We start from the raw sequence: 18,018 nt of genomic DNA on the forward strand, positions 1-18,018 counted from the left end.
TTCCCCTCCTCTTCCCCCAAAGGCCCCACTCCCGTGCAGGTAGAGGGTTCGCTGCAGCTCCCCACAGCTGCCTGCCCGGCTCTTATCATGGCCAGGCTGCAGCTCTGAGGCCCCCCAGATGGAGCTGAGTTGGGGAGAGCTGCGCGGGCAGCTGTGGGGAGCCTGGGTCCCTGCCCCAGGCAGGGGGCTTCCTTCACCCCCACCTCGGGTGGGGGTCCCCAGCCCTCCCCACTTTTGGGAGGGCTCCGGCACCTTGCCCCGGGCTCGGGCTAATGGGGGCCGGCCTACAGCCAGGGACTCTGAGTGGCTGGAGCCGGTGTTTGTGCCACCCACGCACCAGGCTGGAGGCCATGCTGCCCGCCCACCCAGCATGCTGGGGGCTGTGATCAGCCAGAGACTTCAACACACTTGCCTGCCCGCCCATTCGCCGCTCCGGGCCGTGCTGCCTGCCCACCTGGCGCTCCAGGGCTTGGGGAGGGGCCGCTGGGCTCCAGCAGGGGAAGAGGGGTGGGAGAGATGGGGCCCCAGGCAGAAGAGGCAGGCTGGTAGGAGCTAGCCTCCCCAGGCCCATGGTTCATTCACTGCCCATGCCAGTAAGCCTTCAAAATGAATTATTCTGAAAACTAAAACCCAGACCAAGCTTCTCTCTTCTGCTGGGTATACATGCCATGCTGTCTTCTCCCCCACTAGTTAATGTGAGGTTTACCTCCACCCCTTGTCAGCTTGATAAGTTTGTTTAATGCTTATATGTAAATTGAGGTAAACATTACTTTGTTTAGGATAGACCTGTTTAACAAGTCCCTCTGCCATACCTGGTTTACACACTCTTCAGGCATAATTCCAGCATATATTCACAACTCTTAATGCCCATCACATACATATATCATACATGACTATTAATGATCAATGAGTTATTAGTTTTCAAATGATACCTCACAAGGCATATTTTGTACAAAGACTACAACAATAGCGTGCAGGGTGTGAATACAGGAGTGCTTAGCATCATCCATACTTCAGAAGCAATACCCAGCACATACTGCACTGAGGAGAGAAGGACTGTCTTGTGGTTAAGGCATTGGAGTGGGACTCAAGGATTTTGATTCAATTCCTTGCTCTCCCACAGATACCCTGTGTGATCTTGGGCAAGTCATTTCATATCTCTGCCCTCGGATGTGGAGATTATGACAGGTATCAGACCGTGGTTTTCCCAATTAAGAATGGTGCCTTAAAAGGTTGAGGAGCACAAACAGGGATGAGTTGAGCCCCTTCAAATCCTAGTAAGACAAAAGGGGCTCAGCAACTTGTATAAACTGGGCTTATGGAGCGGTATGTTTGAATATTTCTTCGGCGTTGGCCTAAGAGCTTGACACTATTTCGTTTGATTTAAAGTGAAGCAGGAAAACCTGATTAGTGTGGCATGCTAAGACCTGACTTGTCCTGGGGAAACAGAGGCTGTTGATAGTCTGGTGTCACAGAAAGAAACTAGGTTCAACAAGGCAAATTTCTCAGAGACAGAAGGAATCTTGGAATCCAGAATCACAAGTCTTATTCAAGCCTTTCCTTGCAGAAGAGGTTTCTTAGTCATGGTATGGGGAATCTCAACCTATCTTAAACTTGATGTTTTCCCCCCTCCCACTGATCCATATATCCTCCATTCTCCCTTTCTTCCTGTGATTTTTTTCAAATCACTTATGCTCCCATAGTGTGCAGTAACTGAGTTTAAAAGAGTCTTTCCCATTCTCTTTATTATGGCTGCCTTTGGAATTATGTAGGATGGTTGTACTTTAGTGACAGCATACAGACTAAAATGTGATTATATCTTATGATGTTTAACCTGGGTCACATGTGCAATAGTTGAATACCTGATTAAGTACATCTACAAAATAAAAACAGAAGTAAAAATTGCTGAAGACTACAATCTGAATGCAGGGTTTTTTAATCTTAAACAATTGCATTTAATTATAATAAGAAAATGGATACTGATATTTTAAATTCACTTTGAAAAGTAACCGAATCAAAAACTAAACACCCCGTTTAAATCACTCCAGAAAAAGGAAGTTCACATGTTCCACTTCCAGTAAAGTATAGGTCCCACTCATGTGAACACTTACTCACATGAGTACCCTGACTACAGCAGAACAACTAAAACAAGTCAAGTTAAGTATATGTAGGTCCCTAAAAAAACACAGAACATTCAACAGAACACACCCAAATCCTTTTTATCTTGCTATTTTGATAGTGATGGGTGCATTAGAAATACTGAGGGTACATAGACCTCCATGAACATTATTGCACATTTCCTGGCATTTTCAGGACTTTTTGCATGGGTACAGATCGCTGTTTGAAAACTATAGCACAACTACAGTATTGCCTTTTTTAAAATAAGCATATTTACCACATACTTAAAATATGCTCATAATGTACAGTGCTCAGGGAAAATGCATTGTATATGGAAAACAGAATCATTTGAAACTATAATTTGGTGTGATGGGGTAGTCTATTAAAAGGAATGTTAATTTGAAAATGTAACTACATTATCTAATTGAAGGATTTCAATTTTTTCTCTTTTTCAAAATAATTACAGTACTCGTGGAAGGTATTGGATTGACAACTCGGAAGAATGGATCTAATTAATAGTTTACATGAATCTCTGATTTATCAACAGTTTTGTTTAGATGTGGGCCTGAACAAAATCCCAGAGGTGACCTCTACCCCAGCTCCTAAAGTAAACGTTTTAAGGGGTAAAAATCCAGGTTCTAAGGTGAGTTTTGTTGCTCAGGCCAATATCTGCTGATAAAGAACTGGATCCCGCCATATTAAAGTTAGTGGAAGTTTTTCTCTCAGTTTGAATGGCAGCAAAATCAAGCCAGCAGCAAGTAGAGGCTAACAGTTAATAAAGATGCAGAACTGCTGTCCAGTTAATTGGTTTTGTAATGGAATTGTGTCAATAATGTAACATGCACTGACTAGACAGAATATATTTAGATTGCAGAATATGAAAAATAAGATAGTAGATAACGACTGTAGTTAACACAGATTAACATTACAGGATGTTCCTATTCTGAGAAAAGCATCAATAGCCACATCATGGGAAAGCCTGTTGTGGGTGTGGGGGGTCCTTTTCATACCACCTCCCAAAGAGTGTCACTGACAAGACTGGTTTAGAAGTGCCATTCTGGTTTATCAGACGTCCATCACTTAATACCTAGTTTGAGAGAAGAAAGATAAATAGTACCATTAGCAGAGCAGTGTGTGGGGAACATTAATATGTTCAAATATTTCAGTTTAGCTTGGAAAAGGGCATGTAATGTACAACCCAATCTCTGACTCAAGCCAATTACCAAGAGCAGAAGGCCTCTGAGCATACCCAAGTTGTCACAATTGGACAATTTTTATGTTTAGCACTGGCCTTTGTCATCTTAGAATAGGATCCTTTGAAATGCAAGTCTGAAACAGCTCAAGAGCATCCTCTTACCTGAAATTCACCAGGCGCCAGTAGAACCCCAGTGAGCAAGACTTCTGGAAAGATGTAGCTAGTGCCAAATGTGCCACTGAGAGAGAATGTGTCAAAGCTGGTGTGAGCAGTAGCCACTGGCTGCCCGCAAGTTTTCAAGTCTGTGCTTTTACACTTCAGTAGTGTGCATATCTATGGGGAAGAAACAGAGGGGATATATTTGGAGAGCTTACAGTAAACAAGAGCCAGGCTTCGACAGCAGGAAAAATCTCTCATTGTTAAGATATTATAAAAATATTTACTCATATAATTAAGTCAGACCCATGGATGCTTTACCTTGTAATTCAACAGAATGCTTCACCTGTGCCTGTGCGCGTGTATTTACCCACTCAATTATAGCTCTGTAATTGACACAATTTGTGGCCTGAACAAATCACTTCAGCTCTGTCTCAGTTTCGCAGTCAATGAAATGGGGATTGTAGGAGGGTGGTCACCCCTCCTGCCCTGAAGGACTTGAAATCAGCCCTGGAAAAGGGCTGAGGCTGTGAGAGAGCTGCTGCTAGGATAAGTAGCAAGCCGTGGCTGATTGGGGAGCCAGCCACAGATGCAGCCACGTCCCAATCAGGGCCCAGCTGGTCCTTATACGAGGGCAGTCGGCCAGGAACACACAGAGTCTCTCTCTAGCTTGCTGAGGGAGAAGGGCCTGGCTGTCTGGGAGCTGAACAGAGTCCCTAAAGTGGAGCAGGGCTGGGGGAAGGCTAGAGGAGCTGGGGCAGCTCCAGCCTGGAAACCCCCCAGGCTGCAGGCCTTGTTAAAGGCCAGAAAGGTTACTGGGGTTGCAGAGGGCAGGCCAAGGGTAGGCAGAGGCAGCAGATCCAACCCCCCTTGCTGGTGATGAGTGGCACTTATACTGCAGTCTGCCCCAGTGAACGGGGGCTAGATCAAGACTGGCAGTAGCCATAGTCTGAGGCAAGGTGGGGATAGAGGGTGGGGGCACCCAGGGGGCAGCATTTCAGCCTAAAAGGGGCACCGGGGTCCAGGAGGGATTCAGGGCCAGTGGCAAGTGGGACACTGGCCTGCAGAGGGTGCTCTGGAGGCTGGCAAGCTAATTCCCTGGACGACCAGCAGGAGGTGCCACAGGGGTGAGTCCCACCCCGTTACAGGGATATTTGCCTGTCCTACACAGAAGGATCCATTTAGGCTTACACAATGCTATAGAAAGGGTACTACACTGGAAATAAGAACGAACTCAAAAGCTATGTGTAAAGGGTGGATTATATCCCTGTTTCTTAGATACATTAGCTTGCAATCCAAGTAATACATTAAAGAGTCCTAACAGCATGAGCATCGCTTTAACCTGATGCTAAATGTTCAAAGCTGAAACAAGCTGTCCCACAGGATAGAGCATATTTGCTGAGTCAGCAAGTGCTGCAACAGGCTGTCCTCCTAAAGTTAGTATGTGTTCTAGGAAGGGGCTGTGTGCGTTTCCTTCCAGGTACAGACACCAACTTCTTTGAACCCTTATAACCAAAGATAAACCCAGGCCTTTGGCCAGGAAAAGACATCATAATCAGAACAGGAAGCATCAAGATCCTAAACTGGGTAAAGAAGACCAGTGGGGTTAATAGCATCCTATTTCTCGAACATTTGTTTTAAGAAAGCACTTTGTGATGAAGTATCTAACTATCCCTTGGGGCAGATGTGAAGGATTCCAAATGGAAAAGGGATGTTCCAGCCTTCCACCATCATACCCCATCAGAAATAAAGAGAAAAAAGTTTACCTGCAAATAGTATTCTCCTTCAACAACATGGAGGCCATCAAAAGCACCTAGCACATATACTTCATCTTCTCGCTTCTCCGCCATCCTGTAGCTCAAATGACAGCAAAGGTCTTTCTGGCAAACTGTTCGGTTTCCTTCAGGCTTAGCGAGTTCAGTAAAGGTGAACTGATCAAAGTAAATGACTCCGCTGAAATCATGGTCATCTGGTGAGAATCGTTTGATGCTTGCGGCATACGAGCTCCAGTTGACAGCAATAGGGTAAGTGGGAGAAAGACGAGGGTGTGAACTCAGCTCTGCAGCCAGGAGGTGACCGTTTTCTGTTTCTGTATTGTAATGAAATGCCCTGGGTCCATTTGGTGCATAGATGCCACTCCCTGTGTGTGACAGACAAGAGGGAGCTTTTAATCAGAAAGGAATTACCCATTTCGTATTGTGCACTTTATCATCACACATTAAACATGTGCAGAGTTTTATTCCATTATTGTCAGAACTATTTTAAAATCAAAATTAAAGCTTTTACTATAAGCCTGGTCTAATGCTCATTGACATCAATGGGAACTAGGCCAAACTCAAACGTTTCACAGCATGTAAGTGACATGTAATGGGAGATAAATCACATGCTAGTAAGTGTGACTAAATTGGTGTAAATGACAGTGATTGGGAAAGAAGGTAGAAATTACACTCTTGTTGGATTTGGTCTTGTCTCTCTTAAGTAGTTTTTATTTGGCAGAGTGGCTGGTAACACTGTAAAGCAAATAAAACATTGTAGGGAAAACATGTGCCAAGAAGTCTCTTACCTTTACACCTCCATGTAGGTCTTAAATGTGTGGCTATCATTTTTATTTTACAATACCAAAAAAGACACCCCACCCCCCACAAAAAACAATCTCTGAGGAAAGAAAGGAAAGAATAGGGCCATCTAACTTAAGCATAGCAATGACTCAGCATCAGTGGAGCTGGCTGTGAAGATGCCTAAACAAAGGGGCCCAAGTAGCAAAAAGTTTAGTGCTAGCGATCAACTGGAATTGCTCCCCCACCGCAATACTAAGCTATAAATTGGACAAGCCTCATACATGAAAAAGGAATGACAAGTCTCTTCATTTGAAATGAATAGTTGTGCAAGTGTTAGACCCATCCTTAACAGATATATCAGATTGTTATACTATGCTATTGCTCTGGGACAATGGACATATACACAACTATAATGTATGAATCCTAGCAACAGGCTGAAAAAAAAAATATCAAGGAACACAAGTCTATAAATAAAGTTTAATACTAGTTTATAAAGCAAAACACATATTGCATGAAAATCAGCCATCACAACTCAGTTAAGAGTATTCATCAGTACAAAGGCTAGGTCTACACTGGTATGGGGGGTTGACCTAAGATATGCAACTTCAGAAGTTGGCGTATCTTAGGTCGATTTACCTGGCCATGAGGACGGCAGCGAGTCGACTGCTGCCGCTCCCCTGTCGACTCCGCTTCCACCTCTCGCCACGGTGGAGTTCCGGAGTCGACAGCAGAGCGATCGGGGATCGATTTTATCGCATCTGCACTAGATGCAATAAATCAATCCCTGATAGATTGATTACTACCTGCCGGATACCCAATCCAGCGGATAGTGTAGATGTACCCTAAGTCTCTACCTAGTGGAGATACAAGTTTGTTGCATCAGATTAACGAACGATAGTTACATGGCATTGCTGAAAACAAAGGTCTGTGGTGAGATTACATTGAACCATAAAATCAAACTTCAGCAATTATTGCTTAACAAGGAATGTAAGTTCTACAAGTTAACCTAAAAAAATAACTTAGAGCAGAAATAAAATGTTAAATTCCGAACCATCTGTGAATATTCATTACTAAGATCCTCATCCTGCAAATACTTACACACACATATAAATTTAAGTATATTAGTAGCTCTACTGAAGTCAGCTGGACTATTCACATGCTGAACTTGAAGCATGTGCATAAGAGTTTGCAGGATCAGGGCCTAAGATACCAAATCAGTTATCCCAAGATTGTAAAATTACCTGTCATATCTAAACTGGAGTTGCGTATATTTGCTGAAAGAAAATTGACACCCATTCCCATAGCCCATGCAGAGTGGAACTGACTAGCAGACAAAAGTGGTAGAGTATTCATCCAAGCTGTTGGGAACAACACAGTATCCACTTGTAACTTGCTCACCAGGACCACAGCAGGATCATGGAAAAGTATGTCCGCACAAGTGAAAATGCCAAACTTTCCAAAGGATGTATTGAAAGTGACAAACTCTGGCTCCTTAGGGTAATCAAACTGAGTTTCTGTCACAAAGAGGTTATACTGTTTATGGGAAAGAGAGAAAGGAAATATATTAGGTCATATAAATCAGAACTCAGTGCAATTAAATTGTTTACATAAAGACAGGGAATACAGAGTCTAAGTTTCTGTTAAATTCTATTTTTTTCCCCACATTGAAAGAGGCTGGATTACAATGCAAAAGAAAAGTCAGACAAAGTATACAGGATTCCCTTTTCTCTTCCATGAACGGTATTTTAATTTATTCATTGGTAGGAAATTATGAAATATTGGATTTTTCATACCCCCTCAGAGAATGTCCCTTCATATTTATAAATGGTACCAAATGGCCGTTTGGGAGTTTAAATTAAATTTCAACAATAGCAGAAAAAGTGATACAGCAAGTTAGTGCCTAGCATTTCTAGTGTCCTTGCTTTTAAACCATTATTTTAGTTACATATAAATTTAAGTTTGGGGAATTTATTGTAGTTTCACAGTTTGTTCTCATAATTCCTTACTAGAGGTTGACATGATTTGTTGCGTCTGTAGGCTGAGCATTGCACAATGAGCCAAGAGGAGAATGAGGGTGCACACGCCCATGGTTCTTTGCACTCCTCTTTGCACTCCTCTCCAGTGGAGTCCTCACCCAGCTCCTTCATTACCATCCTCCCTACCCAGCTCCTTCATTACCATTCTCCTTCATTATCATCCTCCCAATCCTAATGTCAGGGTTCTTTGTGTCCCCCATTCCCTCCTTTCCCCCCATACCAGGGGCTTTGGGTGCACCCTCATGGCTCCTTATTTCCTCCTACCACCCTTCTGATTTTCATGCTTTTCTTTCTTTTTCAGGGTTTTAACATTTTAAACAACTGGGAGGATGGAGAGAGCAGAGATGGGGAAGCTGTTATGTTGGAAGGTGTTAATGGCTGCCATCAATTGGTTCTTTGTTCTACAGACAATTACAAAAAAGTGGTTGCAGCTGGTGGCTCTGCTAATCAGATGCCCGGGGCTGCATGTGTTCCTCTTTATACCCTTCAGGTTTTCCCAATTTTCACCAAAATCCATAGGGTTCTGTCCACTGATGCCTAGAACATTCCCTGTAACTTTGGAATTAATTGGATGTAGCATTCAGAAGCTATCTCATTACACTCAAACAAAGAAAAGCTGTCAAATTGAATGTAAGGCCTCACAATCTCAGCTGACTACTTAAATCACTAGCTACCTAAGTGCTAATCTACACTGGCAATGCTAAAGTGCTGCCACGGCAACACTTTAACATGGCTTGTGTAGTCCTGGCAGAGTGCTCTCTCCCAAACAAAAACAAACACCTCCACAAGGGGCGCGGCTCCCAGCACAGGTGCACTGTCGACACTATTGCTTTACAGCGCTGAAACTTGCTGCTCTCAAGGGGGTGTTTTTTCACACCCCTGAGCGAGAAAGTTGCAGTGTAGAGAAGCCCTAAGAGAGACCAAGTAAGTATTGCTTGGGGTTCATCAGTGGCATTAATTTTCTGCCCTTCATAAGGTTTGTGAAAGAACAGTCAATTGTGGCTGCCCATTGAAGCAAGAACTAGACTGGACTGGAATTTTTCAGGTTAATGTTTTGACAAATTGGGTCTAAAGCTTCCTCTGCTAGGATTCTGCAGCTGTGGCTGGGAAAGTAAATTCCTTTGACTACAGACACTGAAAATGTGACCTCTCCTGCTTTAACATGGCATCACACTCTGAACCTCTGCATGGCACTAAATATATTCCACAATAGTTTTAGTTATAGGATTTTGGAAAAAATGCTAGATATGCTTAAAAGGAGTCAATTACTGCACTGAACTGTGCAAAGTTGTTTATTTCTTACCTTATGGTAGCGTGCCACCAATTTCCCTTCTGAATCAAAGACAACATCGGTATTATACTGATAGTGACCATCGCTGGGGCATTTGGGATCACTGGAATTACATGGCTTCTTGTCCCCAATATTGGCAACCACATAGATCGCATTTCTCCTTGCCATGCAGCTGAGTCTTTCCTGCACTGGTGCAGGAGCAAATCTAATTGTCAGTGAGAAATTAAAAAAAAAAATCTAAACTTAAGGCTTGGGGGAAGAAGAATGATGGATTTAAGTTAGAAGACTGCTGTTGTAGGGTAGCCAAATGAAAGTACAGAATAGACCATTGGTGAGTCAATAAAAGTGTTCAGAATAAAATCCAGAAGTCTCCCTTTGTGCCAGTATGGGTTATCCTAACTGGACAGAACAATGTGATATTGGGCTTCCAGTCTCTCCCCACCCACTACACCTCATTTTCTTCCTAGACTAGATTCCTCTCACCTACCCGAACCCAATTCCTTGTTCCACTGAAAAAAACCCCACACACTTGTGTGTGTGTATTTATGTATATTCACACAACACACACACACAAAACAATAAAAGAACATTATTACGGTTGCAAAGTCAAGCCCTCAAAAATTAGGAAATGCCAGAACTAAGTGCCAGAAATGAGATTTGGGAAAGAGGAAAAGTGAAAGAACAACATTCCAACAGACCCACAAATATCAGAGGTTTGGATGTACGGGTTGTCAACGTTTAACTAGTTACTAAAACATAATATAAGGACAATGTCACATCTCACTCTTCAATTTGAGTTCAGGAACCATTGCACACATTGTGTGCTGTCTTATCTTTGAGCAGGTACCCCCTATCTTAATGCTGAACATTTCTTAGGCTCTGATCCTACAATAAGCTCCACACAAGCAGACCCTGGAACCTGTTTGGAGCTCATTGCAGAAGCAAGTTCTTATTCTGTACATGCACATCCCTTCATTCCTTTGCCCTGCCTCTATACCATGAGTGGGGAAAATGGGATAAAAAAAACCCAACAACGTGTCTTTAAAAATCAATTCAATTTAATCTATGACCACAAATGCTACAATGCCTTAGTCATAACTGTATGGTTATTGAATGGCATCATTACAGGTCAGGATTTAACATTGTTTGAGTGCTTAAATTGTACATTTCCATACCTTAACAGGTTTGAATTGCTTTGAAACTCTTGAGTTTCCCTGAGTTTATAATTAGACATGGGCAAAATCACCACGCTAGAGAGTTGTCCTCTGGCCCAATGAGCATTCAAGTATTTTATACAAAGTTGAGCATCTTCAACAGGAAAGGCTGATAGAGACCCACCTTAAGTAACCAATACCATATCTGGTGAATAACCTAACCCTTGAACTACAGGTTATTGGGGGGAGGGATGTGTACAAGGAAAACTTATTTTAAAATTTGGGTCTGTTCCATAATAGTTTGCAGAGATTAGTGTATATGCAGCTTTTTAGAATTTAAATTATTGAAAGATGCTCCAAGATGTATTAAACATGTTCTCTGGGAACTCATAGCTGTGTTTAAGCCTTTAAACAAGGCCCATTTCAGCCTAAATCTCCAGCTCGAAAATATCTGAGGGTTTTTTGGTTTTGGGTTTTTTTTGCTTGTTTCTGCTCTGGATAGGAAATTCTTTGATGCAGGGAACTATGGGTGCAGGGGATGCAAGTGGTTTCCATTATATACAGGATTTACAGTTTGGTCTAATGGCTCACAGCACCCCCACTATATAAAATCTTGTCCCTCAGCGGAAATTTTTGCCACTGACTTCAATTGAGCCAGGATTTAACTCCTAATCTCTACTTTTGTATACTATTGATTACCATGTCATTGCTCAAACAAGCACAACAATATTTTAAAGGTAAACACAGCTGAAACACAAAGCCAGTATTTGCAGCAGTTATAAATATTAGAATGGCTAAACTCTGGCTTTACTCAGCGTCAAGTGATGGTGGAACATTTGCATTCTAACAAGCTGGGGAAAATCACCCTTGCGTAGATGAAAAAACAAACTGACTCATTCTTCTAGAGCCACCTAGTGGCAAAACGTTAACAAATATTTCTATGACTATATATTATTAATCATGAATTGTAGCCGAGTACAACCGCTTATCATGTATTGACATTACTGTGACAGAATGTACTCATGTCCACACTCTACACGCTATTGTAATAGTCTTTGCACAAAGTATGCCTTGGGAGATATCATTTAAAAATTCATTTGCTGATCTATAATATCATGGCAAAATGTGCAGAGCAGCGTTATATGTGAAGTTCTAAACATAAGCTGAGATCATGACTAAAAGTATGTTTTCCAGAAAAGTCTGGGGAGTGTCCAAACCGGTTCCTCAGAGTGCCTCAGCTAGGTGTAAACAAGGTCAACAGGCCATTACCTGCTAAGTGACCATTCGTTGGCAGGAAAGGGGGAAGGGACCAAAAAAAAAAGAAAATCTACATCTTAGCAAAGAAACAGCATTCCCTTCCACACAGACTGCCTGTCGCCATGCTCCCAGCCAGGATTATAAAAAGAAGGGGTAGACACCCCCACAGCACGCCACCTCCCTTCCTCTCCTTGTGTCCATTGATTCACTACGTGAGAAGGGAAAAGGAAGCACCAATAACACAGAAGACGGGGTCCTGGCCTAAGAAGTTTGGCCAGTTAGACTGCTGAGAGCATGTGGTGAGAACAACTTTGCTTTGAATTTAACAGCTAAATTTAAAAGCATCAGTTGTGTTTTATATTTATTTTTCTTGTAACCATGTTTGAATTTTATGCCTCACTACTTGTATTCACTTAGAATCTCTAATTTTTTAGTTTTAATCTAATCCAGTGTGTTTAAATTGAAGTATCTGGGAAACTCCATTTGGGGTAACAAAGTGTGTGCATATTATTTCTATTAAAGAAATAGACTTTTTATGACTTTGTATTGTCCAGGAGAGGGCTGGGCAGCACAGGATATACATTTCTTGGGGGGAAGCATAGGAGAGGATGTGTATTCCAGGAGTCACCTGGAATAAAAATCAAGGCATGGTTGGCAGGCTGCAGCACACACCCAGACATAGCTGGGAGTGACTAGATGCTGCTGTTTGTGAGCAGTCCAGATTATTTGGAGGCTACATTAACAAAGCAGTGTAAAAGGCACCCCAAGTTAGAGGGCGGGGGTGACACAGCTACTCATTAGTCTGGATTGTACCCTGATATATCACAATTACATCATTGCCTTTTATGAGACAAACACCTCTCAGGAATGGTCTAGATAATATTTAGTCCTGCCATGAGTGCAGGGGACTGGACTAGAAGACCTCTCGAGGTCCTTCCCATCCTATGATTAGCTATTGATTGAGATTCCTGTAATCCTGCCATATTAAAATATTAAAGACAATGTGACGTGTCTTAAGATCATTGAAAAATAAATAATTTAAAAAACTGCAATATTATGACCTCAACTAATGTTACAGTTTACAAAGAGAAAAAAAGGTTGTCAGCTTCTGTTATTTTATAATCATTTCTCAATTCTGCTTAAGTGGGTACTCAGATACAGAGATAGCAATCACTTAAAAACAAGGATTTTAAATTAGTAGGGTCTGAAAGTCCTTCTTTGAAGTAATTCAAGTTGAATTTTGATTTCTGTTTGTTCAGTAGTTTTTTTCTTTACACTGTTAACATGTTAGTACTAAAATGAATAAAGTTATTGGGATTATTTTCCTTTAAATGCACCCTAAAACCTACTAAAATAATGTTATTCCTTCATCTTAGAAATATTTCTATTTCATATTTGCTCTTCATAAATTATTGCACTGTGACATCATGGAATATCTCTTAGGACCTGATAACAAGAATTGCCACTTAACACTGACTGGATTTTGACTTTTACTTAATCACCAAAAATGTGTTCAAGCACTAAAGAAAGATCACTGTGTCACGTCTCATTGATCAATTGGGGTTCAGATAAAAACACAGATGATAGGATTTATTTTTTAAATCTTGGAACAGGCTTCCCCCATTTCAGTAGTGAACATTTCTTAGGTCCTGACCATGTCCCAGCACCCAACTAGAGATCACTGAAAAAGCAGAGCCCTTATAACTTGCATTTCATGTTTTTCTTTCAAATAAGCATTGAACCCAACAAGTACATTACATGAAACTGAGAAACTGTAATTAGACTACACTTTATGGGGAAAAAACAATCATGAAAAACTCAGATAGTACGTTCTTGTGATTAGGCTACACAAGCCCCTATGAAGTCATTCATCTCCACCACTGAATGGAGATGTTTGACTCTCCCCCACCACCCACTGCCCCGTTTAGTAGCAAAGACAATACCTGTCAGGGTCAGTACATGGAATCCAGTTCACCTGTGGATCTGGGATGTCCTCAAGATAGGGGTAAATGGTTTCTCTTGTGAAAACCCAGCCGTAAATACCATCTTCAGGAGTCACAATAATACATGCACCCTGGCAAAACAGACTAAATTAAATAAGTCTCCACCTAAATAAATACATCTCAGTACAGAAGAGCCAATGACAATACCTGCAGGGCTGCTGCTTTGATGGCCCCTTCCAAAACATCCATATTTTTGTTCATCAGCATCAAAGCATCTTCAGGAGAAACAGGTATTTTGGTGTCCTCTGATAATATAACTGAGTGCTCATACACTGCTGCAATGTAGCTGTCCAAAGCACAGGCCTTAAGGACAGACAAAGTAAAAATTGTAGCGTAAACATGGGGCTGGGAATAGACCATGTTTGAAGCTTGTTAGTTGCTCAAATGACTGCAAGTACAGGCAAGTCTAGAGGATTAAATCAGAAAACTGATTGCCTCACTTTGGAAACCTCCATTATCTATTTAAATCAAGAGATTCTGTTACAGGAAGTCCACATTGTGCAACACAGTTACCACATCTAGAAAGGTTTCAGAGTAGCAGCCGTGTTAGTCTGTATCCGCAAAAAGAACAGGAGTACTTGTGGCACCTTAAAGACTAACAAAGTTATTTTAGCAAGAGCTTTTGTGAGCTGCAGCTCACTTCTTCGGATGCATAGAATGGAACACACAGACAGGGGATATTTATACATACAGAGAACATGAAAAGGTGGAAGTATGCATACCAACAGGCAGAGTCTAATCAATTGAGATGAGCTATCGTTAGCAGGAGGAAAAAAAACTTTTTGAAGTGATAATTAAGATGGCCCATAGAAGGTGTGAGGAGAACTTAACATAGGGAAATAGATTCAATTGGTGTAGTTGGGTCATTACACCAATTGAATCTATTTCCCTATGTTAAGTTCTCCTCACACCTTTTATGGGCCATCTTAATTATCACTTCAAAAAGTTTTTTTTCCTCCTGCTAACGATAGCTCATCTCAATTGATTAGACTCTGCCTGTTGGTATGCATACTTCCACCTTTTCATGTTCTCTGTATGTATAAATATCCCCTGTCTGTGTGTTCCATTCTATTCATCCGAAGAAGTGAGCTGCAGCTCACGAAAGCTCATGCTAAAATAAATTTGTTAGTCTTTAAGGTGCCACAAGTACTCCTGTTCTTTTTGCACATCTAGAAAGTCTTACACCATAAAGGACATCTGAAGAAGTGAGGTTTTTTACCCACAAAAGCTTATGCCCAAATAAATGTTAGTCTTTAAGGTGCCACCGGACTCCTATTGTTTTTGGCATAGAAGACAAAAGACCTGCAAAAGTAATACTGTACCATTTTAATTACCTTTTTGTTGCCAAAGAAGTCACTGTGAAAAAGCTGCAGAAAGACAGCACTGCTGATTTAGAAACACTGCATGTCTATGGTAGAGACAATGGTGTGAATTCAAGGCTAGCCAGCTCAGTAGAAAAACCAAGTAGAGTGAAATCACAGCAGGATCCAGTTACTTACACATGCTGGGCTAAACCCTTCTGCCTTAAATCACACAAATAATTTATTTACTGCAGTAGAACTGTTTGCACCAGTAAACCAAACAGGATTTCATGGGAGGGGTAAAAGCTGAACAGCCCATTATGGCATTTTAATAAATAAAACTGATTTTAAAATTAACAGATCCAGTCAGACAACCTTGAGAATATTTTAGTATTGAGAACCAGTTAAAAGCACACTGTCATTAACCTGTTCTGGACCAGAGCCATTTTTAAAATGCCCAAGAACAGTCAGTACCAAAGTTGGACAGCCAGACAGAATCATACAAATAAGTGAGAATAACACAGTATGAATGAACAATCCAGCCAAACTGAGCTTTAACTGGCCATTACAGGCAATAAATAGCTTTATTACTAAAACTGCCCCGACGCTCTGTTCTAAAGTGGCACAAGGGATGATACATGTAATATAACAGAGAGCAACATACTAGTTATGAAAAAAAACCAGTCCAAACTGACCTTTAGCTGCCTGTTCCAGGCAATAAAAGTTAATTATTAATATAACAGAATATTCAGTTCCAAAGTAGCATGGAAAACAAAAATATTGCATATAATACAACTAAGTGAGAATAACATAATACTGCTGGAAAAAACCAACCAAACTAGCCTTTAACTACTCATTCTGGTCAATACATTGGTTCATTATGGATTAAAAATATCCAGAACTGCATATTCCTGAGGTGAAGGGAGAATAAAAATAATGCTTAAGCCTATATAATGGTCAGTTATTACTATTAGTCTATTTGTGTTGTTATTCTTATTGTCGGTAGCAGATAGAGAGTAGTGGTAGCCTCTTTTACTGCTGGAACCATTTTAAATACTGAACAAAGAGGTTTTTTTGTTTTTGTAGGGAACAGGTTATGTACTACAATCTAAATTGTTTTGTGGGGTTTTTTTTTGTTTTTAATCAAAATCAATTTTCTAACAGAGCAGAGAATTGAACCTGGCTCTCCAGAGTGCCATTGGACCACCCTTCCTCTTTAATGCAGCTGTGTAGTCTAGATAAAATTAGTGGGACTACCTAAGTGCACAAAATTAACATGATTAAGTTTCTGATCTGAAGATCTTACAATGTAAGACCCTCATCCTGCAGAATGCTTGGGTGGTGTATACCACCGCTCTAAGTCTGACTAGTAGATGTGGCTATAAACATGAACTTCTGTTCCACACAAAATTCTGAAGTTTCAGAAAAATTTTCTAAAATGGAACAAGTAAAATTCCAGTTTCCTGTTCTAAAAGAAACCTCAAGATGACATTTGTGGGAGAGAGACCTCGATATTGATGCAAAATATGATATTAATAAAATTACTATAACTGTGATAGGGTGTCCATCCCACACAGGACTGGAAGGGGTTAAGGTTGACAGGTATTAACTCCATAGGCTGTACCTAGAAGAAGAGCCAGGGTGCAGGGAATTGATTGCAAGCAGGTTCTGCTGTGCAGGAACAGTGGGCCTATAAAGCCAGGAAGCTGGTAACAGATGAGCTGCTGCTGGGAAAGGTCAGTCACTCCCTGGGAAGAGGGAGGAGGGTTTGGAGCTGGTACACTCAGGGAAAGGAGGAAAACCAGGAGTTGTAGGAAGCAGTCTAGGGGCTTGGCTACACTTACAAGTTGCAGCGCTGGTGGAGGCTTTCCAGCGCTGCAATTACACCCCGTCCACACTTGCAGGGCACAACCAGCGCTGCAACTCCCTGGCTGCAGCGCTGGCTGAAAACCCATCCCGGCAGGGGTATAAGGAGTGCAGTGCTGGTGATCCAGCGCTGCTCAGCAGGTGTGGACACTCACCAGCGCTTTAAGTGTCCTCCAGGGAATAAGGAGTTATCCCAGAATTCCTGTTCAGCCATTCTGCTCATCAGTTTGCACTCTACTGCTCTTGCCTCAGGTGACCCGCCCTTTAAATGCCCCGGGAATTTTAAAAATCTCCTTCCTGTTTGCTGCAGCCAGGTGTGTGTGGAGTGCAATCAGTTAATCTTTCCAGGTGACCATGCCTCCACGTGGCAAACGAGCCCCAGCATGGAGCAATGGCGAGCTGATGGACCTCATCAGTGTTTGGGGGGAGGAATCTGTGCAGGCACAGCTGCGCTCCGGCCGTAGGAATTACGATATCTTTGAGCAGATATCAAGGGCCATGCTGGATAGGGGCCATGATCGGGACGCACTACAATGCAGGGTGAAAGTTAAAGAGCTGCGGAGTGCCAATTACAAAGCCCGCGAGGGGAATCGCCGATCCGGAGCTGCCCCCACGACCTGCCGTTTTTACAGGGAGATGGACGAGATACTTGGGGGTGACCCCACTGCCAATCCCAGGATAACGATGGACACTTCTGAGCAGGCTGGGGGACAGGAGGAGGAGGCGGAGGCGGCGGCGGGGGGGGGGGGGGAGGAAACCGCGAGTGAAGCTACTGGGATGGGGGAAGACACCCCAGAGTGGGCATGCAGCCAGGAGCTCTTCTCAAGCCAGGAGGAAAGTACCCAATCGCAGCAGCCAGCAGTTGCAGAAGGACAAGCAGAGGAGCGGGTTAACGGAAAGCGGCTTTTATTTTCTGGGTGGAAATGTTTCTGGAGAGGAAGGGGGGTTATGGCTGCATGCATGCCAGCCTCTAGATGTGGAATAGCCCGTTGATGTGGTCTATCACGTCGCGGTAATCTGCTTCAGTTATCTCAGCAAAAGTTTCATCCAGAGCGTGGGCAATATGCCTGTGCAGGTTTATAG

The 18,018-nt window shown here is 42.2% G+C and overlaps 1 protein-coding gene across 1 annotated transcript; it reads right to left on the reverse strand.

Moving 5' to 3' along the window:
- Positions 1 to 1,920: 1,920 nt before the first annotated feature.
- On the reverse strand, positions 1,921 to 14,182 carry LOC123365787 (pantetheinase-like). Its single transcript, XM_045008668.1, has 7 exons — positions 13,916 to 14,182; positions 13,709 to 13,839; positions 9,367 to 9,559; positions 7,269 to 7,560; positions 5,236 to 5,609; positions 3,476 to 3,646; positions 1,921 to 3,205 (listed from the first exon to the last, which is right to left on the reverse strand). Exons 1-7 carry the CDS (start codon positions 14,126 to 14,128, stop codon positions 3,086 to 3,088), a joined length of 1,494 nt encoding a protein of 497 aa, XP_044864603.1. The 5' UTR covers positions 14,129 to 14,182; the 3' UTR covers positions 1,921 to 3,085.
- Positions 14,183 to 18,018: the final 3,836 nt, after the last annotated feature.

The sequence above is a fragment of the Mauremys mutica genome, chromosome 3 (genome assembly GCF_020497125.1).
Source record: "Mauremys mutica isolate MM-2020 ecotype Southern chromosome 3, ASM2049712v1, whole genome shotgun sequence".
NCBI classification, from domain to species: Eukaryota; Metazoa; Chordata; order Testudines; family Geoemydidae; genus Mauremys; species Mauremys mutica.

What these genes read in the sequence shown, in the direction of transcription:
- LOC123365787 (XM_045008668.1), bottom strand. Translation starts at nt 14,128, where the DNA reads ATGGTCTATTCCCAGCCCCATGTTTACGCTACAATTTTTACTTTGTCT. An exon ending in TCAAAGCAGCAGCCCTGCAG is followed by an intron (nt 13,840 to 13,915) that starts GTATTGTCATTG and finishes CTGTTTTGCCAG; the next exon opens with GGTGCATGTATTATTGTGAC. An exon ending in CCATGTACTGACCCTGACAG is followed by an intron (nt 9,560 to 13,708) that starts GTATTGTCTTTG and finishes ACTGACAATTAG; the next exon opens with ATTTGCTCCTGCACCAGTGC.